Raw genomic sequence first — 26,435 nt, forward strand, 5'->3', positions numbered from 1 at the left:
TCGTCTCTTCTCCCTCTTAATCACTGTCTCTCTCTCTCTCTCTCTCTCTTTATCTTCTACCTTTCATATTATCCTTTATTTATTTTGATCGCAATGATAATATTATTATAACAATTACAATATGTAGATTGATTTTTGTTGTTGTTGTTGTTGTTGTTGGTTGTTTCCCCTCAACTATTAATAATAATTTTGATTTTTGTTTCTGTTTTTTTGTTTGTTTTTGTTTTTGTTTAAAAAAAAAAAAGAAAGGAAAAGATTGTTGTTTGCTTTTTGTGTGTATCATCCATCCCCCATCCATCTCTCATTAAAAACTATCCTAATTTCAAAATTAACACTTCAATGGCCGTTCACACAACATTTGTGTGATATAACCCGGAACAATCGTTATTTATTTATAACTTTTGAAATATTTAATATTATATCCAAATAAATTTGTTGTTAAATTGTTATTGTTGTTATTGTTGTTTTTTTCTATGTTAATTTTTTCGTGAATTTAACATAAAATGACACGCCAATTTTATTGGGATTATCGATGGTGCCCACGATGTGAATTATATTTCTATTAATCTAGGCACGCCGGTCACACCGGTGTGACCCCCCCCCCACCACCACCGTGGCATTTAACCTGTTAATAAAGTTTTTTTGTTTTTAAATTAATTTTGTCAAAAAATATTATACTGGCCCCTTGGCGACGTTTAACTTCATACACGTGTGGCCATTAAAGTGTTAATGTGTTATAAATTAAACGATGTGATATATCATCATTGTAAACATCAACAAAAATGACAAATTAATGTTTAATTAATTGATGGGAAGAAGTAGGTGAGGGGGGGGGCAGAGGAAGGGGTGGTGGTAATGGTGGAAATTGTTTTAAGAGTCGTAGGATTTTGTTTAAATGCGAACATTTGTTTTTGTGAATTTTTTGTCGTAGGGAAAAACATTTGTGTCAGATATGGCGTTAGAAGAGAGTTTGTTCGATTTCTTATAATAAAACTTAATTTTTTGTGTTCATTTTAAAGAGATCATCGATCCTTTGTATGTATATATATATAGATAGATATATATATATATATAAAACAAAAAACAAAAACGATCGATTTCAAGGTAACGGTATTTTGTTTTGTAAATATTTCTTTTTGTATATATATATATATATATTTACAACTGGTGTTTGGTGTTTAATGTTTGCGTATATATATGTATATGTGTTTGTGTATGTGTATGTACTTGTGGTGCGTCGCGTATATGCATATATATATATATATATATATATATATATATATATGTAGATCTCTATCATGGCGACACAACAAATTACGAAAGTATATAAAAAAAAAAAAAGAAACAAGTCCGGTGCACTTTCTCTGAACTAAGTGCATTCGAAACTTCTCACATGCTCACTTTTATTTTTCTTTCCTTTCGAGAGTCCGTTGCAAATCACCAATCATATATTATATATATGCATACACCGTACATATACATATGTACAATATATATTTTGTGGTATATATGTGTATTATATTATACAAGTTAAACACACTAAACCGAGAAAGAAGAAGAAAATAGAAGAATAAAAAAATTACGACACTAAATTATATTAAATTATTATCGATGAAAAATAATAAGAAGACTAGTACAAATTTAAAAAAAAAATAAAGCAACAACAAAAAAAAAGGAAAGAAAATATATATATGCAAATTAACAAAACCGAAAAAAGAAAAAAGAAATTTAAGAAAATATATATATATATATGCAAATTAACAAAACCCAAAAAAGAAAAAAAGAAATTTAAGAAAATATATATATATATGCAAATTAACAAAACCCAAAAAAGAAAAAAGAAATTTAAGAAAATATATATATATATGCAAATTAACAAAACCCAAAAAAGAAAAAAGAAAAAAGAAATTTAAGAAAATATATATATGCAAATTAACGAAACTCAAAAAAGAAAAAAAGAAAGAAAATATATATATATACATAAATATTTTCAATCATACCACTTCTCTTTTTTGATGCGTGATAATAAAATACTATAGATACTATTATTTAAAAAAACAACTTATCTATAATTATTAAGTTAAGGAACAAAGTTAATGGAATCATCGAAATTGCACGTTTTGTGATGAGCTTTTAAATATCCTTCCCTCCCTCCCTCCCTCCCACCCTCCCCCCTTCTTCTATTCTTTTAATCGTTTTTTTTTTCACATTCATACTATTTCAATGAATCATTCATTTAAATTCATTCAATAATAATTCATTCAACTTTGTTGCAAACATTTAAAGAAGACATTAGAAACAATCCTATATCATTCTTTCACAATAGGTTCTTAGAGACTATATATATAATTCATTATTTGGCAGCACACCCTAAGTCTAATATATATATATATATTAGAAGTTAGAAATAGAAAGAAAAATATACATCGTAAAAAGAAAATCAAGAAAAAGAAGAAATATGTATTCAATCATACCCCTGCTGCTGCTGTTTTTAAATTGCAGACATATTGCAAGCGTCATAAGTGAAAAGAAAAGAAAAGATAAAAAAAAAACAAGAACGCGTCTTTTAAACTTAAAATAATAAATTTGATTATTTTTTTTTAAACCCAAATATAATAATGCACTTAAGAAAGAAAAAAAAATGATTACGAAAATTTATTGAAACCTATTTTAGATATATTAGAAATATTTTTGTTTGTAACCACCTGTTCCAATAAATTGAGATCATAATATAATTATCTTTTTTCTTTTTTTTATCTAAAGAAAAAAAAGAAATGAAAATAAATTTTTTTTCATTTTGCTCTTATACTATATATATATATATATATGATATAAAATAAAAACAAAATTGTGTATATAACAAAGTGAGACAAAAAAAAAAAAAGAAAGAAAGAAAGAAATAAACGAACAGCAATCAAATTAAAAGAAAAAAAAAAAAAAAGAAATCAATTTTTAGGAAGAAGAATTAAATCTGAAATCATATTAACGTTAATATATATATATATATATATATATAATGGGTTTTTTATGTGAATATAATTTCGTTAAAAAATATGTCGTTTTATCGTCAGGCAATTATGTGTGTAAATATGTGTATATATGTGTATATATGTGTATATATGTGTATGTACTTTGTGTATGCGCGTGTGCATCTCTCTAAAGCGATAAAATATGAAAAAATGTATTTTTAATTAGGCTCTTAATTAATATTAAATATATATATAATATCTAATTAATTAATTAATTATTTATTTATGTATTTAATTATATTAAATAAATATCTCATTTAGAATATATTTATTCTAAATATTCTAATAAAATAGAATAATCACAATCGTTATTTCATCAAAATTCTTTCCTATTTATTTCGAGAAACAAATTAATATAATCAAATAATGAATTTTAAATTACTACCGATATAGATATATTTATATCAGCCTTTGCGTTATTGAAAATAAAACAAAAATACAGGAGAGAAAGTAAAATTACAAAAAAAAAAATATATATATATATAATCCCATAATCTCTCCATTTTCTTTTTTTTTTTTTTTTTTTATCGTGACCAAATGTATAAATGAAGAAGTTATTTTTTTTTTTTTTTTTTTACATTTAATTTAAAAATCTAATTATGTGTGTTGTTTAATTTGTGAATTGACAATAAAAAAAAAAAAGAAAAAAAAGATGCATAAATTGATTGAATATTTGAAAGCTTTCTAATCAATGTCAAACGTTTTTAACGTAATGACGTATTTTCTTTAATTTATTTTGTTTTCAATATTATCCAAATCCCACATTAAAAATTCATAATATCTTGACACATTTCTAATCCTAATCTCACTAAACCCGTCACCCCCCCCCACACCTCCGTTATAATTTTAGAAAACTTAATGATGAAATCCTTATTCGCGTTATTTTTGTCGCGATATAATTTGACCTATCAAAGTTCAAAAATAAAATAAAAATTCTATGTATCTCTTTGTGAAAAACGTAAATGAAAAAAAAAAGAAAAAGAAAATAGACAGAAAAAAAAGGAAAAAAAACATAATTATTATCTTTTATCTTTGATTAAAACAATGGACAAACATATACGTTAAATATATATATATATTCTTACGTATACGTGTATCAGTTAGACAAATAATAATAAACAAAGAGAAGAAACATCATCCACGAATATAGTATAAATTATTTGTTTTAAACCAATCATCATATATATGTATTTGTTTTTGACGACATAAAGCGATTAGTTATCGCAATAAATAAAAAAAAAAAATAAAAAAATAAAAAAAAAAAACTTCAAAAGATTAGATTGTTTAAATGGAATCGTAAACACACTTTCGTGGATATAACTTTCTCCTAGAAATAAAATTAATTATATGTGAGACAATTAAAAGAAAAAAGAAAAAAGAAAAAAGAAAAAAAAAAGAAAAAAAGGAATTAGAAACAATTTTGTCTGTCCCATTATTCTTTGATTCGAAAATTTTTGAAACCGTTGTGTATATATGTATGTACACGCGCGTATGTGTATATTGTGTGTAATAATTGCGAACGATAGAAAGAAAAAAAAAGAAAATGAACGACCAAAATTTGCAATTATTTTTATAGGTATTAATTTTTGAAAAAAAAAACGAACAAAAATAAATAATAACCGTAAAAATTTCGATCTTTTGGATAATTAGAAATTCGAAAACTATGATTAAAACAAAACCAAAAAAAAAAATATATATATATATATAAACGTATATGTATATATATATATATATATATATATATATATATATATATATATATATATATATATTTATAGAATACAGAAAAGCAAAGAGTGCAGTTTAACCCGTTTTTAAACTCGTACTTGTTTCTCGTTTATATATATATATATATATATATATATATATATACATAAAAGTTTTAAAATAGTAGTAGTATCCATATATCATCCTCTGTCCACAATTTTTCCTTTTTTTCTACTTCCCTTCTTCAAAATTTTAATCATTACAACCGTCCATTGATCGGTATGCACGAAGAAAAATCATTGAACGTTCATTATGCATAAATGTTAATAATTATAATTATTATATAGAACGTATGTGTGTGTGTGTGTGTGTGTGTAGTGTAGTGTATCTTTCTTTGTATATATAATACGTATGTCCTTTAGGTACGAGTTTTTTTTTTTATAATCTCGTTATCATCGAGTTAATCATATATATACGCGAAGTTTAATCTAAAATACAATAATAAGTCTATATCTTAACACAGACGGCGTATTTTAATAATAATAATAATAATATAATAATAACAATAATAATAATAATAATTAGCATCGTTAAACGTTGCTAATAAATCATCATCATCCCTCTTTTGTTTCGCGACAAAAAGAGAACCCAAAAAAAGAAAAAAATGAAATTTCGTTAATATTTTTTCATCGCGTTGAGGAAAACATTAAATTCATCTGAATGTTTACTTCATCAATTTATCGTTAGAAGAAATATATTTCTAATTAGTCCGTATATTATTTATACATATACATATATATACACATACACATACACGTATTCATGCATGCGTATTTTTATGTAGAGAAATGTGTGAGTGTGAATGTCAGTGTGTGTATCTATATATATATATATATATATGTATATATGTAAAATCTAATCACCCTCATAAGTAAAGAGAGGAGAGAACAAACGAATGGCCCGCACACACATATTACCCATCAACGAGAGATAAATTTTCTCTTTTCTCGTCTTAAAAAGAGAAAGAAAGTAAGAAAGAAAGAGTTTTATATATATATATATATACCTATTTATACATATATATATATATTTTATATTATGCTTAAAATTTGTCCGTTTCTCCCTTTCTCTTGATAAATGCTCTTTCTTTCTTCTTTCCTTTCTCAATACTTTTCAGCATTTTCATTGAAACCTTTTTTATAATCTCATCTTATAGATGAAAATTAGCGAATAATCGTTCGCGTGCACGTGTACTATTAGTACATCATATAGAGATATTCATATACATATTTATATATATATATATCTGATTGGTATATATATATATATATATGTATCTTTACGATTCGTGATAATATACATATTACACATATACATACACCGGGATGCTTAGAATTGTTAATAATAATAAATCGTCTCGTCTATTATTTCTTACTCACGGTTTCTTTAAACGACCAGCTCGAGGCCGTACGCACGAACGTATTGTCCATAGCCCGATGATGAGGAAGGACGATGATGATGATGAAGATGATGATAACGATGATAACGATGATTATAGTAATGGCGTCGATGACAATGATGGTGATGATGCTGATGATAATAATAATGATGATGATGATAATGATGATGACGACGATGTGGATGATTCTGATGATCATGATGATGATGATGATGATGATGATGATGATGATGATATCGTAGCTGCCTCTCCCTTTGGGAGCCGCGACAACCGACGACCGTTTCCGGCGGTCCGTGGATCTTTGGATATCAGGCTTTGACGTTTAGTATCATCTTTAGATGATTTGACGATTCTGATTGAAGTCGCCTTTCGGATTCCTGACAACTACTCATAAGAGTGTTATTTGATGGTCCAATGGTCCAACGATCGGGTGGTTTAGGAAGACTGGTCGGTGATGGGGTTTCCGAAAACTTGGCACCAGCGTAAAAGCTGTTGGTAGGGCTACCCCTTTGACTGCCACTACTATCACTTTTTGACGGAGAATTTCTTGAACTTTTTCCAGTACATGTTGGACTGCAACTAAGTCTACCAGTGCTATTGTTGTTCGTACCATTTTTATTACCAGAACGACCACCAGTAGTGTTATGATTGAACGGCGGTGATTTCATTGAATTTGAACGATGATACTTCTTTCCACCCGAGTTAGGGGAACCCTGACGTTCGAATTTGTTGTTCAATTTTACTCCTGAATTCGTCATGGTTTTGGATAATACACGTTGTGACCAGACAAGATGATGTAAATTCTATTCCTATTTCTTCTTCTTCTTCTTCTTCTTCTTCTTCTTCTTCTTCTACCTCTAACACTCTCTCTTTCTTTCTTTACTATTTCTCTCTCGACCCGTCTAAGAAACGAATTATTAAAGTTCTAAAATATTTGTTTGCAAATAATTTTATAGAAATATACATAAATTTTTTTTTCTTTTTTATTGGGTTGGCAAGAAAGTAATTTCGGTTTTTTAGTGTGAAATATTACTTTCTTGCCAATCCAATAATATTATATATAATAATGTATAAATAAATAATTATAAAATATATATATATATATATATTTAAATAATTAGATTATTTTATAATATAATATAATAATATATATATATATTTAAATACTTATATTATTTTATAATATAATATAATAATATATATATATATATTTAAATACTTATATTATTTTATAATATAATATATTATATATATATGTAATATATATTTACTTACTAACGAAATTACTTTGTTGCCAACCCAATATTTAACGCGTTTGAATTAACACTATTTCTTTATAGCGATTTTGTATACAACTTTGGTATTTCAACCAATAATGTGTCTTTTTATCTAAATTATATCACTTAATTAATTCAACAATTATTGTATAAAAAAATGAAAATATTTAATTATAAATAAATAATTAAATTTAGAAAATAATTTGAAATGTTGGAGGGGGGGGGACATCGCTTGATAGAAATAGTGTTAAATTCTATTAAAATTTTAACGGAATAAAAAAAAGGGGTAGTTTGTTTATAAAGAAATTATATATTATTATATAAATATATATAATATTATATATTATATATAATTATATAAAGCAATGATGCACACAACCTTTTAATTTTAAAAGATCAAATCTAAATTTAAGGACATATTCTGATATTGAAATTTAAAAAAAAAATCAATTTTTTTTAAAAGCATATTTTCAAAGTTTACATCTTCAAAAATATGCCCTTAATCGGATTTTTCAAAATTCGAATTATTTTAAGAGTTACAGCACAACTTGTATAATGTGCCCGAAGCACATTGAGAAAAATGAACGGAAAAAATTATGCAAATCCAAAGTTGTTTCAAAACTTTAAACACGTTTTTTTTTTCTTTTTTCTTTTTTTTTCTTGAAATGACTTTTTTTCAATCTAGTTGACAACGCAGATATTTCAAGTTCTATTTAAAATCAATTTACTTGAAAAATGATTCCGCGAATCTTTTAAATGGAACAAGAAAAATAAACAAACAAATTAAAATCAAAACATAGCGATAACATTTTTCCGAGTTCATTGATACTATAAAGTCATTAATGCATGCAATACACAAGGCCGAATAGATTGTGCATCACTCATATAAAATATAACTTCAAAGAAACAAAAGATATGACAATGAAATCACGCTAAGAAAAAGACTTTAAAAGGAACTAGAAAAAAAGAAAAAGAAAGAAGAAAACGTGACTTATTATTTCTTTCATAGAAAGTAAATCAAATAATAAAAAAAAAATGAAAAGAGAAAAAAAAAGGGGCTTATGATAATAAAATAACATATATTATAACTTACCGTTTGTAGTTTATCGCGGGTCGCTTCTCTTCCTGTGGTGAAAGCAAGCAGGCAAACAAGCAAGCAGGCAGGCAAACAGGCAGGCAGGCGACAGTCGAACTATCTAGGCGTATTTCTTCTCTCTTCCTCTTCTTCTATAACGTGTGTGTCTGTGTCCAGAGTGATTTTTCTAACTGCGCAATAACTTTGTATCCAGGGCAAGAGAAGTAAGGAGTATCGGTTGGGGGAAACGCGCGGCGTAACAAACGTGACGATGTGTGGTGGAGAACTAGTACGTATAGTAGAGATGTCTAATATACTAGCGTAGTACAGTATTATTATTATTATTATTATTAATATTATTATTATTATAGTAGTAGTAGTAGTAGTAGTAATAGTAGTAGTAATAATAGAGTAGTGTGCGGTAGTTGGTGATGCTTGTAGTAGGGCACCCTGGGAAGTTTCCTTTTAACTTGATGCTACCTCGGCCTGGTTGTTTCGAGTTCTTTTGCGGTCCTCCCTTTTCGCGTTCTTTGTGAATTTGGCCACATTCGGTGACCGTCGGTCACCTTTTCAATCACTAAAACTTTTCGATTTCTTCCTCTCCTTTACCACCTCCTCCTCCTCTTCTCTCAACGAAACAACCAAAACAAAATAACACACGAGCGAATATTTATTTATTTTCTTTCTTCTATCTCTCTTGCTACAACTTTTCTCTTCACCGATTCTTTCTCTCCACTCTCCGCCTATATTTCTCTCCCACTTAACTTCCACTTCCACGAATCGCAGCTGGAGAAGCGCAAGATGGCGACGCGACTTGTTTGTTTTCGCGCAACCACACACACACGTAGGTGGGTAGATAGCAGAGACAGACAAACAGACAGACAGACAGACAGACAGACACGTCCCAGCAATTCTGCAAACCTTCCAAACAAAACCGACAACGAGATTTTAGTAATCCTAGTTGATAATGTTACTACTTTTTTTTTTATTATCTCAAATGCACTTTATTCGTCAAAATTGACAGGTTTTTTTCTCCTTTTCTTCTTCTTCTTCTTCTTCTTCTTCTCCACTTCCACTTCCACTTCCACTTCAACTTTTTCCTTCTACTCCTCAACGACAAAATTATTCGCGTATCTCTCGAAAGATATCACGATGAGATATAAATGTGGGACAAAATCGTTGCCTAGCGGTTAATCACGTACGTCGATCGCTTTTCTTCACCTTTTTAACCTTTTAAAGGGATTTTATATGACGAAGACAGCGACGTTAACAACGACGATGACAGACGATGTTTCTCGTAATCGTCCGCTGGTACGCGTCCGTCCCAAAGGTTTAAATACGTCCGAAAAAAAAAGTATGTCAAGTATTCTTCTTTTTTTTTTTTAAATTTTTTTTTTGTTTTTTTTTTTTTTTAATTTTTTTTTAGTTATTTATATATATATATATATACATAAATAAATATATATATATATATATATATAAATATTTTTGGTTATTTTTTTTACGATGACAAAACACCACACTAAAATCTCACACTGATCTTCTTTCTTCTTAGAAATTAAAAACAAAACTTGCTTGCCTACGTTTCTTTTTCTATCTTGATCACAGAATAATGCTTCAGCTTTAAGCTAAAACTTTTCTAGTAGTCACCAAGTCCTCACACTGTTTACTGCTAGAGTTACCAAAAGATACCTACCTCGAAACCTTTCCGTAAACCCCCACTCCTGAACTCATCGACAAATCATGGTCACAAGCTTTAGCACGGACCAATGAAATGCTTCTAGCTACAGCCCATTATTTGTCTCGTTTCGACCAATCGAAATCAAGTCATCCATTTCCTGAACATGCGCATTTATTAAACGAAGTAGAAATGTATTTATTGTTAAGATTTTTTATTAAAAAAACGTCCCTATATCATTTGTCCTTATTTTTTTTATTCGAAACATTAATCAAAAGTTTTATATTATAACGATAATCGTTCAATCATTCGTTGTTTCCTTTGTGTTATTCTAACGATCCAAATGTCTGATCGCGTTGATTGGCTGAATGACTCGAAGAGGCGCTACCATTTGTAAAGCTTGATTGAAACTCCTTTGTTCTCCTTATTTTAATGAGATTCACTTGGATTCACTCTCCAAGTATTATTAATCATATTGCTAAAGGCTTAGAAATACCAACACGTATATTTAATATTGATCATCGATGTTCTAAACAATTTTTTGATATTTTTTTTTGTAAAAATAAAATATTTTGAAAATAAGTTCAATACAAAAGAATCATTTTTAATAATAGATAGTTCTCTTATATTATAACGAAAAATTATACTCTTATATGATATTACATATATATAATAAACGTATACATAAAATAAATACAATATACACATATTTGTTATCGATTTAATTAAAAACATATTAAAAAAACATTAGAAAAATCGTAAAATCCCTACCTTATCCACGAACATTTAATTGATTTTTACTCGGTCAATAAGAAAGTTCGTAGCTAATTCGTCAAGTGGCGCCATCTAAAGGCACGAATTACGTACGATAGGTGACGTTACAAGCGAGAGAGAAACGAAGTATAAACAAAGATAGGAAAAAGGATGAAAACAAGAGAGAGAAAGATAGATAGATAGATAGATAGATAGATAGAAAGAGAGAAAGAGAGAAAGAGCGAGTGAGAAAAAGAGAGAAGGGAAAATGGAGGAGAATGTCCGATAAAAGGTGGTCGTGTCGAGGACGTTAGGAGGGGGGAACGAGAGTACTGAAACGAGAAAGAGATTCGTTGACGACGACGGACATAAGGACGATCGGAAGGGGGGTGACTTTAAAATCGGAACTTTCTTTTAAGAGTCTTTTTGTTTCTCGGTCGGTATATAAAATATTATCATTATCAAATCGTCGCTGTCGTTGACGTCGTTGTCATCGTCGTCGTCGTCGTCGTCGTCGTCGCTCGTTGTCCGTCGTTTGTCGTCGTTTGTCGTCGTTACCGTCGCCGTTATTGTCGTAATCATCGTCATCGTCATTGTCATCGTCACCGTGTCTGTTTTGCTTCTATCGCACCATTTCACGACGATGGGCGGGGTCGGAGACGCGAGGTCGTGCCTCCTCCGGTCGAGTGAGAGACATGGAGCGACCTCAGTGTAACCAGTGGCTGAGCTGCACGAGCTGTTCGGCCATCGCCGACCATCGTCGTCGTCGTTGTCGCCGTCGTCCTCGTCTTCGTCGTCATCATCATCATCATTGTCGTTGTCGTCGTCGTCGTCGTCGTCGTCGTCATCGTCGTCGTCTCCGTCTTCGTCCTTCGTCTTCGTCTTCGTCTTCGTCTTTGTCATCATCATAATCGTCGTCTTCATCATAGTGATTGATGTCGTCGTTGTCATCGTAGTTTTTGTTTTTGCTAAATAAGCGAAAATTCAGCTATGACGCCTCTACTAAAGACCAGATTATCTCGGTGAAAAAGAAGGTAGGAGATATCCCAAAGCAACATTTACGACGCGCCATGCTCTCTTTCCTTCTTTTTTATCTATCTACCTATTTATCTACATTATCTATCTATCTATCTGTCTGTCCGTCTCTGTCTGTCTATCTGTCTGTCTGCTGTCCGTTTCTTTCTTTCTCTCTCTTTTTTTCTTCACACGTATACATACGCATATATAAATACATATGTATATACATACACAACACACAACACGTACTCTTTGTTTTCCCTCTTTTAATCCGTCTTCTATCTGGCTCGTCTCCCATATTCTCTCGCTCGCTTGCTCCTAAGTAAGTAAGTAAATTAAGTAAGTATATAAGTAATTAAATAAGTTAGTACGTAAGAATTAACGTATCGTTTCTATCCTATATTCAAAATGATACGTCCTATATTGCGTAGTTAATCATTGTTTGTCTTTTTTTTTTTATTTTCCTTTTTTTTTTGGCAAAACCACGCGAAAGCAACTTTCTCCTAATGGCCGTTGGTACCTTGCAACATTTGTCCGCTCTCCTTCTTCCTTCATTTTTTTTCTTTTCTTTCGATTTAAAATATCAAACCTGACAGTCTATTCTCTTTCCCTTTCTTTTTCACGAAAGACTACAAAGATCGTTTCAGAAAGAAAAAAAAAACAAACAAACACATCTTTCATTTTCAGTCTAATAGGAATCGATGAAAAGATAATATAACGAAGAAGAGGAAAGAGAGAAAGGGAAACAATAAAAAGAGAGAGAGAGAGAAGAAGGATGCACGGAAGGGATGTCACCGTGCATTTGACGGTGCGGCACCTGCGAGTGCTGCACCTTTCGATTCTTCCTTGTTTTTCTTCTCCCCACTCTTAACACATCCCCCACCATTTACCATCTAACCTCCTTCCTTCCTTTTTTCTTTCCTTCCTTTACTCCCTCTCTCTCTCTCTCTCTTTCTCTCACTCCTGTACGTATAAACACAATGTCACGCGCGTATACGACTATTTTTCTCCCCCTCTTCCTTCTCTCCCATTCTCTCTTTCTCTCTCTCTCTCTCTTTGTCTTTCTTTCTGTCTTCTTCTATGCGTGCATACGTGTGCGCGCGTTCGTACGTCGATCGTAGAAAATACGACATCGCGTTCGTACGTATAAACGCACGCACGTGTCCTCGGCTTTAAATCGCGCTTTCGAACCTCCTCCTCCTCCTCCTCCTCCTCGTCCCACCTCTTTTTGTTTCTTCTCCTCTTTTCTTTTTCCGTTCTCCTTCTTCCGTCCATTCTCCTCATCCTTCTCTCTCTCTCTCTCTCTCTCTCTCTTTCTGCTTCAACTATCTTCTTCTTTTACTTTACACGGACTCGGGTTATCGCGCTTCACGCTCTGCTCGACGAGAATCGAAGTCGAGACACCACGAATGGACGGAGTTCTCTTTCCTAAGCACAAACCCTTCTATAGTACATCTGCTATAATTTTCTTTCTCTCTTTTTCTATCTTACACATATATGGTATGTACCATTTCTTTCTTCTTCTTTTTTTTTTTATAGGTTTCAACATTTTGTTCTTGTATAATATTATTGCCAACGAAGAAGAAATCATTTTAATCAAACAATTAGATCTTTTCTTATTCTATTTTATTCTTTCATTATTTTTCTTTTGTTATATTAGTAATCGAAATATAATATAGTTGAAAGATCAGGGTACCCGTAGAAATTGACTACATATGTACATACGTAATATTGAGGCAAGATCAAAGTTTCTTCAACTAATGTATTCTCTCTCCACAAGCTTACTTTGACTGCTCTCACACTAAAGTCAAGATCCTAGCTTTCGCAACGGTGTTGAGATCGATTATACGTAGTAGTAAAGTATCTAGTAAAATCCAGTAAATAGAGTAGAAATCTATTTAGTAAAAAATCTAGTAAATAAACTAGATATAGTAGATATTCGATAGCAAGCTTATCTTTATTGTGTGCTATGACGTCGACTTTATTACTTACAGATATATTATTTAAATAATTATTTTCATCTTATTTTTAAAAAGAAATAATATAATATCGTTGATGTGTTATATTTGAAATATTTTCGAAATCGAATAGCTAGGAAAATTCACACTATATATATATATATATATTCAGTATTATACTTATATATATATATATATATATATATATATATATATATATATATATATATACGTAAAAAAAAGAGCAAACTTTAAAGATTGTATTAAGCGATAAAGTGAATATGAATCAGTCCGGATATCTGTTGTAAAGCAAACCACGCTAGTTCCACTTAGGTTAGTAGTTTCATGCACGTTGCTTATGGGAGAACTCAGTAAGAGATACGAGGCTTTTATATGCATTTGTATATATATATATATATATATATACGTGTTCATATCTACTCTCTGCGTGTGTATGAGTGTGTTTGTGTGTGTGTTTGTATGCGTGCAAAAATTTCTAAATAATACCAAGGTAGATTTTTAATTTCGACATATTTTATCACACACATATCGACTTATTGTTTAAGTTAAACAAAGCACGTTAATTCGAATGTATGAAGAACATTGAAAGATTATATATACTCTTTGTTTGATGCAAGAAGTAGGGTTGTTCGTCGGGGACGAATGATCCTAGGTAAATCCGATTTTACGATTGGGTTCTATCACCCTTCTCGACGATAATTGCACGTTCACGCCAATGGAATAGATATCCTTTAACGATACGAATTACGGGAAAATGTAAATCGATTCTTCTTCAATTGATTCGAGTACTTAATTAAGGAGGGATTGTCATTGTAAGCTTGGTAAAACGATAGGTACACTAGACGAGTAGTAGTTGATGTGAATTTAAGAATAGATATAATATGTAGAATAATTATTATTTATTTTTATACTTATCTATTTTTTTTATAACACTTTTGTACACTAATATAAGTCATTGATTCAGAAAATGTTTCTATTCTCTGCGCCATTATTGAATTCTACATTTTCCAATACGCACTATGTCAAATTTTAACAACTACACTTTGCGAAACACTGCCAATAATTATTTTGCTATGTTTAAATAAAAATAAATAAAATACATTTTTATAACGCACAATTTAATTAATTATAATTAATGGAATATATGCGCTTATATTGGTCGTCGCACATATTTTTTTAAATCGTAGAATAAAACTGTACACAACCATCTTTAATTCCTTCTAGGCATTTATTTTAGCATGATATTTATCGCAATAACTACCGATAATTTAGCTTCGCACAAATAAGGAATTGCAAATGGAATTAACATTATGAAAATTGTATAACATTTCGCACGAGGAAGTCGCAGTTCTTTCAAGGTGCGGTAACACACACATTGAAAATCACTATACTAACAATAAATATTATATCGACTACATACAAATATATATATATATATATATGAAAATAAATGCTAATTTATATATTACATATCGTGGGAATGATTTTGGAATGAAGAAAAACATTTTGTGTTTTTAGTTTTCTTTGCAATCGATCGCATTGACATTCGTTTAAAATAAAAGCGTTCGCTATTATGAAATTTTCTGATTACGAGATGCTCTAAGAAATAGTACATATATATATATACATATATGCGATGTTTGCAGCAAGGTGCATTTACGAATGCATAGAATTTTTCGATAGACACAGCACAAAATGTCGAAGTCCTGCATGCACGTCGTGCATGTGTATTACAAAGAATTTGCGATACTATGCTAGAATTCGACATTTCTCACGTCCAATCATTTTATTTGTCGATTTTACCTATCAATAAGTTTAAAAAAAAAACAAGGGAACATTAGTTTTATTCTTATCATCGAAGAAGATGACTACTTTATTTCTTCTTGATTCCGTGAGATCGAAGAAATAAAAGAATAATAAAAAGAAGAGGATAAAGGAAACACAGTTAAAGATATACATTGTACATATGTATACGAGATATATGTAAAGAAGCATTTCTTTTAAATAAATAAATGCAAACACTCGACATTATACTCTCGTGTCCTTTAAAGTGTGACGTTTGCTTCGAGGGTTTCTAGGCTCTCTCACGCGGCGTGTCATGACTGTTTAGTCATATATCTTTCCTACCTACTTTCTTGCTCACCATAAATGGATATAAATTGAAGCTACGGGTTTGAAGTTCCCCTTACGAAGCTACACGTTCCCTCTGGTGTCTCGTAGTTAGCTACGAGGGATTATATCGCGAAAAGCTTCCGTGTGCCGTCGAAAAGTTTCATGGAAAATGGACCATCCTGTTATAACGGGAGTTATCTATATATATTTATATGTACATGCCTATCTGTACATAAATATATGCATATATGTGTATATATATATATATATATATATATATATATATGTTTAAGGAATATATACTGCGTAAACACGTTCTATAACGTTCTCGTGAAATTTTCCATCGATCGAATATCACGTAAAATATTGTTCGTTCTATGTCAATCGAAAAGTTACGTGTGGGGCCCCATTGTAGACCAAACATTTACGTTAGCCAAAAGTTGCAACATTTGTCGTATTCCCCTTGTTATTAGTTACTTTCGTAAAAAGTATTTTCGAGTTTGGACGACGTTACGTGTCGTAACGATTAATCGAAACGTACATTCAACATAGTCGTATAATAAGTTGATAATTAACGTAAAGAAACGATAGACAGGTAAAAAATAATCAATCGAGATTGTTCCCGATGAGAAATTGTATCCGGTTTGTTTCGAGAATATATTTCTTTTTTATTTTTTTCGTTCTTTTATATAGAACAAAAAAAAACAAGAAAAGATACGTTTTACGCAAAGTGTGTTTCAGTAAGAAAGCTTCCTATACATAATGAGTTGTTTAGTTTATGTATATTAAGTATATGTGCAAGTATGCATGTATTTATCTGTACACAAAAGCATGGGCTCGCAACAAAGAAGTTACCGGTGGGTTCTCTACCTGATGAAATTGCGTAAACATGTATATACATAGAGAGCTCGTCCCTCGGCTAGTGATGCAATAATTTAACACCGGACTTAAGATCTCTACGTCGATATCGAGCTATCGTAGTTGTATGTATTTTTATTTACTTACTTACTTTTATCTATACACACAACACACATACATAGAACGTATGGAAGAAGTCAAGAGTCGTATTTTCAACATTAAACATCATCGCGTTGTAAAGAAAAAAGAAAATACATGACAACGTAACGATATCAAAGAGATAAAGAAAAAAAAAAAACATGTAGAACGTTAAGAATAATCGCACGAATCCAAAAAAAATGATAATATTTTTCGATAGTCGAGGCACGGCGATAAGGTGTCATACCCAGCGTTCTTTTCGTCTATCGGTTTCGTTTTGTTAATGTCGCAAGAAAAGGACGTGAGGTGGAGGAGGAAGAGGTGTGGGGGGGGGGAGGAACTGTGAATCTCGGATTTTTCGAGTGGACTGAAATCACGCGATAAACCTCCTCACCACGTACGAGTTCCGTGTTGATGAGGCATCGGGAATGAAAAGGGAAGGAAAACAAACAAAGAAGAAAAAAGAAAGTAAAAAATATCCCACCCAAAAAAAAAAAAAAGCAAAAAACAAATATATATGAAAAGGAATAGAAAGGAAAGTAGAATTTTCGGAGTGGCAGGCGGGAAACGACGAACGAACGTGGCCGAGAATATGAGCGCGTCCTGGCGTCAGAGTCACAACGCCTATCTCTCTCTTTCTCTTCCACTCACCCTCCCTCCCTCCCTTCCTCCTTTCAACTCCTCCCATCCCTTCCTCTCCCTTTTCCTCTTGCTCTCTCTCTCTTTTTTACTCTTTCGTACTCTCTCCGGTACATACTCGACGCCCACAACGAAGAGGAACGACGCATGCGCCATCAGCTTTCTCGTTGCTTTCCACCTTATCGTTCGTTCTCCCTCACGTTCACGGATACGCCCCTGACTTTTGTACCACTAGCAGCACCAGCAGCAACAGCAGCAGCCCCTTTTGCCTGTCGTCATCGACGTCGTATCCTCTCTTCCCTCATAGGAGGAACTGAGCGAGGCATTTTTCGATTCATAAGGGTGCATAGATGATGCGGGTCGACGACACATTTTCAAACGACGAAGGAAACCTCGCTGAGACCGAAAACCCCTTCCTCGCTAGTTGGATCCCTCTAACGCTACCCAATCCGTGAATACGGCCCTGTCGAGCGCGTAAACATAATCTCCCACTCTTCCTCCCTCCTGTCCTCTTTCTCTCTCTTTCTCTTTTTTCTCTCACCTTCTCTCTTCTCTTCTCTTTTACTCTCATACTCTCTTCACTGCCCCTCCTTACACGCACCAATTTTCCAATTGATAAGGGTGCATAGCTGATAGCAGCAACCCAACCCTATCCCTCTTTTTCTGTCATTTTTTACTTTTTTTTTTTTAATACCTTTTTTCCCTCCTATCTCTCCCTTCGCAAATACACACATACATATATACACACGTACATACAGATCGTCGAAATAATATTTTCGACTCGTCGCGTGCATTCCCAGAACGAAAAAGGGTAAAGGAAGCCAGGCAGGCAATTTAAAAGGAAATTCTCGTAGCTAGCCGATCGAATGAATGGTTCACAAAACCGATCGATTCGTGACTCGATGCTTTTTTTAAATCTTTCTTATCGATCGGGGATCGCCGTCGCGGTGGACCACGCATAAAGCGGCCGGCCCGGGGAGAGAAAGAGAAGAGGAAGGGAAGAGGAGGAGAACTCGTTCCGATCGAGTACCTACCACCACACAACGTCGTTGTGTGCGTTACGTAAAATGTGTTCATTTCGTGTGTGCACCAAAGCTTTACTTTCTCGTCGAGAGATTTTCGGAACAGGAGGGAAGGAACAAGAAAGTTAAGAAGATGCTGCTGCTTTTAAATTATCATCTTATAATTATGTGTCATTTCTAATTTGTTTATTTTCATAAGGAGAGTAATCGACGATTCCCGTTTCTTGATAACACTTTATAGGTTTTATTATCATCCTCATCGATATCTCATCGCATGTATGCATACACACACACACACACACACACACACACACATATATAGATATACTTTATTCTTATTTATTCGATAGAACCATGTACAGATCAACATGATTCTGGCAAACACCAATTCCAATGTTTGATGACGATCGCATGGAATGGCCTCTCGTGTGTACGCTCCGATACTCGACGCATGACGCATATGACAGCTGTGTCGCGACGTTGCCACGCGTTGACTTATGCTACTCGCCGTCATATTCGAGAGAGATGTGTCAAATTCAAAAATGTTCGTGTCCTATCAGGTCGGAACTACGAGGGAAAAGAGAAGAAAGATGATCCATTCTCTTTTTCTTTTTACATATACATATATATTTTTTTGTTGACTACCACTCGTTTCGAATATCGTCGTAATCGTCGTCGTCGTCGTCGTCGTCGTCGTAGTAGTCACTCATTAGAACGTCTTTTTCATCGACGACCTCGTACGAATTCCGATTTAAAAATTCGTTCTATCTCTTTTTATCTTTCTTAGCACGATCTTTATCTATCTATCTATTTATCTATATCTTTCGCGTAACGACTATGGATGCGCAAGAAGAAGAATCACTTAGCAAGTGAGGGTAGCAACGTAACTTGGTATTGTGTAAGCATCGTGTGATCCGCTTGACAATTGTCAGGTACGTAACAATCGTTAGGGGTTACCACTTTTTCTTCGAAAGATAGAGAGGGAGGAATATATAAGAGGAAAGATAGAGAGAGAGAGAGGGAGACCTTAAAATGAAGAACGTGGAAATTCGATACGTCGTTAAAACGACATCGACCAGTAAAAATAAAGTATATAGGAGAGAGCTTGTTGAAAAAAAATCCTCTTTCGTTTTCGAGGATGGAAAACGGAGGAAGAGAAGTAGGTAATGTCCAGAAAGCCACCAGAACGAGGGTCTTGTCGATCTGGAATTCCCCTTCAGTCTTGTCTCTCTCTATCTCTCTTGGGTTCTCTAGCCCTCTAGCAGGTCTGAAGCCCAGCTCGCTGGAATTTCGAAGTAGCGAGTACGCACGCGCTGCTGAACCGACCGTCCTCGGTTCGTAACATGAAAAACGTAGCGCGTTCCTATCTCGTTACCATTTTACGCGAACTCCTTCTTCCTTCGTTTTTCTTCCACTGTGTTCTTCTCCCTCTCTCTCTCTCTCTCTCTCTTTCTTTCTCTTTTTCTTTTTCACTTCCTTCCGACTTTGTTATTTCTTTTTTAAAAAGGAAATGCGTAACACCGTTCGACGTAAAGCACGCGTTTACGCTTTGCGGATATTCAGCCTTGTAGAAAATATGAGGCATACGAACAAATGTAATACTTATGTGTTATATATGTATATATATATATGTATATGTAGGTATATACACGCATATACGTATTACGGGTTGTGTGTTGGATAGCAGGACTTCGAAGTGTTTACTTAGTCGCTCAGGGCTGTGTCAGTCGGGGAGTCAGCACACGATCGTCGAGAGAACCGCGTGGGCGCGGCCTTCTCTCTCCCGAGGAAGAAGGGATCTCCCTTCTCTTCGTTCTCTTGCTAGCCTATCTTTTTCTTTCTCACCGTAGGTCCTAACGCTTTTTTATTCGAAGGTCCCTTCGTGTGCTCGCGGCTTCGCATCAGCACTCCCTCGCTTTAGGGTCGCCCCTATCTTCCTTCCTATCCGCTCTCCTCTCTAATATTAACTCCCTTCTCTTCTCTTCTCTTCTCTTCTGTTCGTTTTCCTCCTCAACATCTTCTCCCTCTCCAGCCCTCTTTCTCTTTCTCTCTCTCTTTCTATATATCTTTCTCATAAGGTCTCAGGGATGTAGTCGTCCCGAGAGCATCCGTGGGAATCTTCGAAGAGAATTTTAAAGGTGAGGTGGAGGAGGAGGGGAGGATCCCTAGTCAAGAAGCAGCTTTCGTCATGAGACACCAAACTGAGGACGATGATCGAACGAACGACCGAGCGAGCTATTGGATGTAGGCGTCTCGTGCTGCTTCTTCTCCTGTTACTTGATGATTACTTTGTTCGTCGTTGAGAAGTATACTCTCTTATAAACGACGTCATGTTTTTATATATTACATGAGACCTCGAAATAAAAGCTCTTTTTTCTAAAAATAATCGAGGAAATATAAATATATAATATATATATATATATATATATATATATATATATATATATATATATATATATATAAGTTGACGAAGTGAATGCATAGGAGAAAGTACACGATTTCAAAAGTTATTGCATTTCTTGTTTTCCCCCCATTCTCTTGGACGAAAGCGTTAACGTACGATCGCCAAGAACGAAACGCGCACGAATGTGTGTATTGGCAAGAAAAGTCACGCGCTCGAGCGCACTCTCTGTCATCGATCCACTTAATCGAATAAGTTCAAAACCGCCCGGCAAAAGATAGAAGACGCATCTCACTCGTGTGTGTGTGTGCGTTTAACTTTATTAAGCTTTAAAAAAAAAAAAGAGAGAAAAAAAAGTATACGGGCCTATATAAAAAAAAAAGAAATTAATAAATAAAAATATCATTTTTATAGAACAGCAAAATCGGTTTATCATGCCTTCCGCGATCGATTCAACGAGAATGGTAAAAGCGTGTATACATTAATTAATAGAAAAAAAAAAAGATCTCATTTGGATGAAGAAGAAAGAAAAGAAAAGCAGATATAAATAAAGAAAAAGAGAGAAAAAGAGAAGAAAAAGAGAGAAAAAAGATGTTTGTACTGATAAAAACGAAGGGGAAAGAAGATAGGTAGTGTAAACGAGGAGAGAAAGGAAAAACCCGGGGCACCTTGCGTCGTTAATCGCGTCCCTGAGGTACGGAGAGGTATCCCCACTAAGCTACCAACTTCTCCTTCCTCCACCCCACAAATCTCCTTCTATATTCTCCCTCATACTCTAGTGAACCATGGTGGGCTCAGTCTGTCGCGCGACGCCGTCGGTGGCGGTTGTCTCGTTTCTGTTGATAACGTGCTTCGCTGACTAATCTGCACGCGCGCGCGTGTGTGTGAAAGTGTCACCGAGAGAACGAACGCCTGTATCGTCGCGTGCATGCGTGCTCCTCGTAGTAGTGCGTGAGTGTATTTGGTTATATAGAACGTATATATATATATATATATTATCTATACGTCGTATACGTATGTGAGTCCTACTATTATAGCAGCGACAAAAAGCAGCGACACATTTCAACCGAGCAGTCTACACACATATTATATATATATATATATATATACACATACGCGTATATCGTTCGCCTTCATCCATCCAAGTATATCCATCCATCCACCTACACTATTACTACTACTATTATTACTACTACTACTATTGCTGTAACTACACTACTACTACTACACCATTAGGAAACGCGCGCACACCACAGTGATCGTGTATATATCATCATCTTCTTCACCATCGTCGTCGCTTTCGTCGTCACATCTTGTCTTCCGCTCTTGGCTGTTCCTCGCACAAAAGAAAGAACGACGACATCCAGTTATGCCGGCAGCGCGGGAGTGTTACCCCATACGGTAGGAAAAGCCAGTGTGTTCTCTTCTTTTCCCCCTTTTACTGTGACACACAACTACACGACTATGACGACGACACGACACGACACCACTATCCTCTCTGTAGTCGATAGTGCTAGGTCGTGAAGAGGAGGGAGCGGCTAGAGAAGGAGATTCAATGAAAGATAGAGACTGACAGACAGACAGATAGACTGACAGACAGATAGACAGACAGATAGACTGACAGACAGATATAGATATATAGAATGAAATGTATATATATATATTTTTTTTCTTGTCATTATCATAATGATTAGAATAAAATGTTTGAACGTTAGAAAAATATATGTATGTGTGTGTGTGCGCGCTAAGGTCTAATGCATTGCACACTTACAGTCACGAATATTTTGTACGAATCGATACGCCCTCCGGCGGGCATTTGTTATGCCACGGAACGCACGCCGGAAATGGTGCTCGTATCTACCGTACGTACGGTATATACGTGTAAGAATCGGTCGACGTGTTAGAGCAAGCAACAAACTCGTGTGTTGAGAGAATCCAACTACTCTATATGTGTATGTATGTATGTGTAGTTCTCTCTTTTTCTATCATTCGTTTCTCGAGTTTTCTCTCTTCGTCTTTCACCTTCGCAGTAGTAGGTGCCCTGTCTCGGTCAGCCCTACACGGCAAATCGAGGCTGCGCGTAAAACATCTCTCCTTGTTTCGACTTGTATTTTTCTTCTTTATCGTCATCGTCATCGTTGTGTTGTCTCATTGCCATTATCATAGTACACACGTCGTCGTCGTCGATTCATCGAAAGAAAAATAAATGCGTTTTATCATCGTTTCCTTTTAAACCTGGCCATATTACGTTCTTATTTCTTCAAAACTTAATTCATACGTACTTTAACACGCGTATCTTTCTATTATCTTTTCGTCTCTCTTACCTTAGAATTGATAATCAACGAGGACACACACGGATTCTACTAAAGTTTATTTTCTTTTTTCTTTTCTCTCTCTCTCTCTGTCTTTCTCTTTCTTCTTGATTGAAATCAAGGAAACGTATGTATATATCATCATTATTATCATCTTGTACATATTTTTCTTTTTTCCTTGTTGATATACAAATGGATATATAATATCCTCTCGTCCTTCTTGCTTATTTTTAGTAACTCTTTCTTTTTTTTTTTTTTTTTTTAAACAGATGTACGCATATACACGTATGTAATTTAAAAAAATATCGATTTAAACTACGGACATTTTTATTAGGAATCGAAAAAATTGGTGGTACCAACACTTTCGTATGTTCCATATATATTCTTCTTCTATTTTCATTTACACGAAAGATGATAAACAAATACATTTTTATTCTTATCTCATTTATTTTTAGTCAATTTTTATTTACCTTTACAAAATATGTGCGTATATATATATATATATATTGATTAGAATGACGACATTACTAGGTTTGTACAAATGATACATTGTATTCCTGTGAAATATTACTTGCTTATCGCGTTGTGTTGTGTTGTGTTTGTTCTCTAAACGTAAATTCATCTTTTTCTTTTTCCTTCTTCTTCTTTTTTTTTCTATATATATTTTATTCATAAATCATTTATAAAAAAAAAAAGCAAAAAAGAAAAGTTACAATGCAACTAAACAATCAATTATTTTTCTAAATTTGTTGAATCAAATACATTTTCAATGAAATTTATGTCACGTAAAACAAATTCCCTTTAAATTATTTTCTCTTTAAAATTTTTATCTGTAATAAAGTTATTTTTATAAATCATACATAAATAATTATTAGAATAACTAAACAAGAAAGAAGAATAGAAATACCATTTACTTTTAATATCGTTCGATTGATCGATTAGTTATAGTCCTTCAAGATATACCACAGGATAAATTTAAATACTGGCCAGATACGAATTGATTCCCGTATATATCTATATATATGTATATATATATATATATATATATATATATATATATATATATACTCCTTTCGCATGCTCACACATGTACACATTCATATTATATTTTGTTTCGTTAACCAGAAATTAAATGAAAATAAAGTACATTGACTTTCTTTTTTTGTTGTTGTTGTTGTTCAACACTATGATGATAGTTGAAATAAAGCAAATGTGTGTATATGTGTGTGTGTGTGTGTGTATGTGTGTGGTCTACTCGAAGTAGACGAAGGTCGCTTGGTAATTGTAAAATGCATAGAGGGACTTAAATATTCTCTGACATACATAAAGAGAACACTTTAAACAAAAGAGCCATACGTTCGCTCTCTCTCTCTCTCTCCCTCTCCCTCTCCCTCTCTCTCCCATCCTTTTTCTTTTTCTTTTCTCTCTTTCTCTTACGCACATATATACACGTACATACAACACACATTCTTACTCATATACGTAAGTACGTCTCCACCTACACCGTTACCCTTCGTCGTTTCCTTTGTCAGAGGAAATACATGGACGATTCATGGTGTGCCCGTCCGGCCATACAACCAGAGAAATGCGATACGTTCGTGATAAACAGTGATATCCTTTTTCTTCCTTTTCTTTATTATTTTTTTTTATTATTTTTTCTTTTTTTTCTTTTTTCCATTTTATTTTTTTTTATTATGTTCTCCATTTTCTTAAGATCATGTCTATCTGTGTTGTGTACTATTACAACAGGCTGTATCAGATATTTTTTTTTTCTTTTTTCGTTACTTTTCCTAAATTTTAACTTACACGTGCGTGTGTCATGTAATACTTTTGGGAAAATTTTACAGACTTTTTTTTTTTTTTTTAGAAAAAAAAAGGAACCTTGAAAATTTTTAACGCATATGTTAAAAATATTCGTCCGAAATTTCCTTGTATTTCCTATGTGTACGCAAGTTAGAATATATAATATATATATATATATATAACCCTTTGAGTGCTATGGACGCATATATGTGTTTGGTAAAAATTGCAAGAGTGGTCTATCGTTAATATTAATATAAATATATAATATAATATATAATATAAAACATAAAATATAAAATATATAAAATATAATATAAAATATAAATATATAATGTAAAATATAATATAAAATATAATATTAAACATAAAATATAAAATATAAACATATAATATATAAAATATATATATAATATATAAAATATATATATAATATAAAATATATATAAAAATATATATATATATACATATATATATATATATATATAATATAAAATAATGTAATATTTATATTAATTAACTAAATTATATTTAGAAACAAAAACTTTAATTATTAAATATATTTTATTATTAGAATCTACTTAATAATAAATTATTCCATTTCTACAAAAACTTATAGTTAAAATAAAATAAAATAAAATAAAATAAAATAAAATAAAATAAAATAAAATAAAATAAAATATAGTATTCAGCACTCAAAAGGTTAATGGTAATATGCACAAAAATGTTCATTTATTTATTTTGTTTAGTAAGTTTTCTATTGAAAATATGTTACGTTATACTAATGATCAATGATCCCCTCTTTTTTTTTTTTCTTCTTAATAGAATTGAATAAATAAGATTAAATGATGTAACAGTTTAAATAAATATTAGATATCTTATTTTTATTAAATGATATTTCATATAGAAAGTAATAAAGGTATAGATAATACTTTTATTCGTCATCATCGGTCTACATTCTTATTGCAACTTATCTACCTATACCACTACTACTACTACTACTACATATGTACACACATGAAAGAAAATGTTTAAGTCAGAAAAGATAGTAGGTACGTGTGCAACGAGGGTTACAATATAACGTTGTAAGAACTTTTACAACTGGCATGGGCCTTGCGTGCATTGCCGGACGCAGCTGCCTTGAACGATGTGAAAGATAGCATCTTATGATTTTGTCGC

The 26,435-nt window shown here is 32.6% G+C and overlaps 2 protein-coding genes and 1 long non-coding RNA gene across 5 annotated transcripts in view; 2 read left to right on the forward strand and 1 right to left on the reverse strand.

Moving 5' to 3' along the window:
* Nucleotides 1-4,877: 4,877 nt before the first annotated feature.
* LOC107070437 (uncharacterized) lies at nucleotides 4,878-10,671 on the reverse strand. The gene is made up of 2 exons (XM_015328648.2): nucleotides 8,566-10,671; nucleotides 4,878-7,097 (listed from the first exon to the last, which is right to left on the reverse strand). The coding sequence occupies exon 2, from the start codon at nucleotides 6,951-6,953 to the stop codon at nucleotides 6,504-6,506; it is 450 nt and encodes a 149-aa protein (XP_015184134.1). The 5' UTR covers nucleotides 6,954-7,097; nucleotides 8,566-10,671; the 3' UTR covers nucleotides 4,878-6,503.
* Nucleotides 10,672-11,126: 455 nt separating this feature from the next.
* On the forward strand, nucleotides 11,127-21,144 carry LOC149033635 (uncharacterized). The gene is made up of 3 exons (XR_016176660.1): nucleotides 11,127-12,012; nucleotides 19,531-19,675; nucleotides 20,822-21,144. It is a non-coding gene; the product is annotated as an uncharacterized LOC149033635 (long non-coding RNA).
* A 729-nt stretch (nucleotides 21,145-21,873) lies between these two features.
* Nucleotides 21,874-26,435, forward strand: part of mura (ring finger protein murashka) — a 31,419-nt gene continuing 26,857 nt past the window's right edge. Inside the window, exons 1-2 of one of the 3 annotated variants that reach the window (XM_015328643.2) lie at nucleotides 21,875-22,095; nucleotides 22,381-22,545. In XM_015328643.2, the coding sequence (XP_015184129.1) occupies nucleotides 22,073-22,095; nucleotides 22,381-22,545 (188 nt within the window). In that variant the 5' untranslated portion in view covers nucleotides 21,875-22,072. Of the gene's footprint in view, nucleotides 22,546-26,435 lie in introns of all 3 variants that reach the window. The other 2 variants (XM_089172726.1, XM_015328645.2) reach the window with 2 other exon arrangements.

This window comes from Polistes dominula, unplaced genomic scaffold (assembly GCF_049000335.1).
Source record: "Polistes dominula isolate Pdom_NZ unplaced genomic scaffold, Pdom_raw_medaka contig_28, whole genome shotgun sequence".
NCBI lineage: Eukaryota > Metazoa > Arthropoda > Insecta > Hymenoptera > Vespidae > Polistes > Polistes dominula.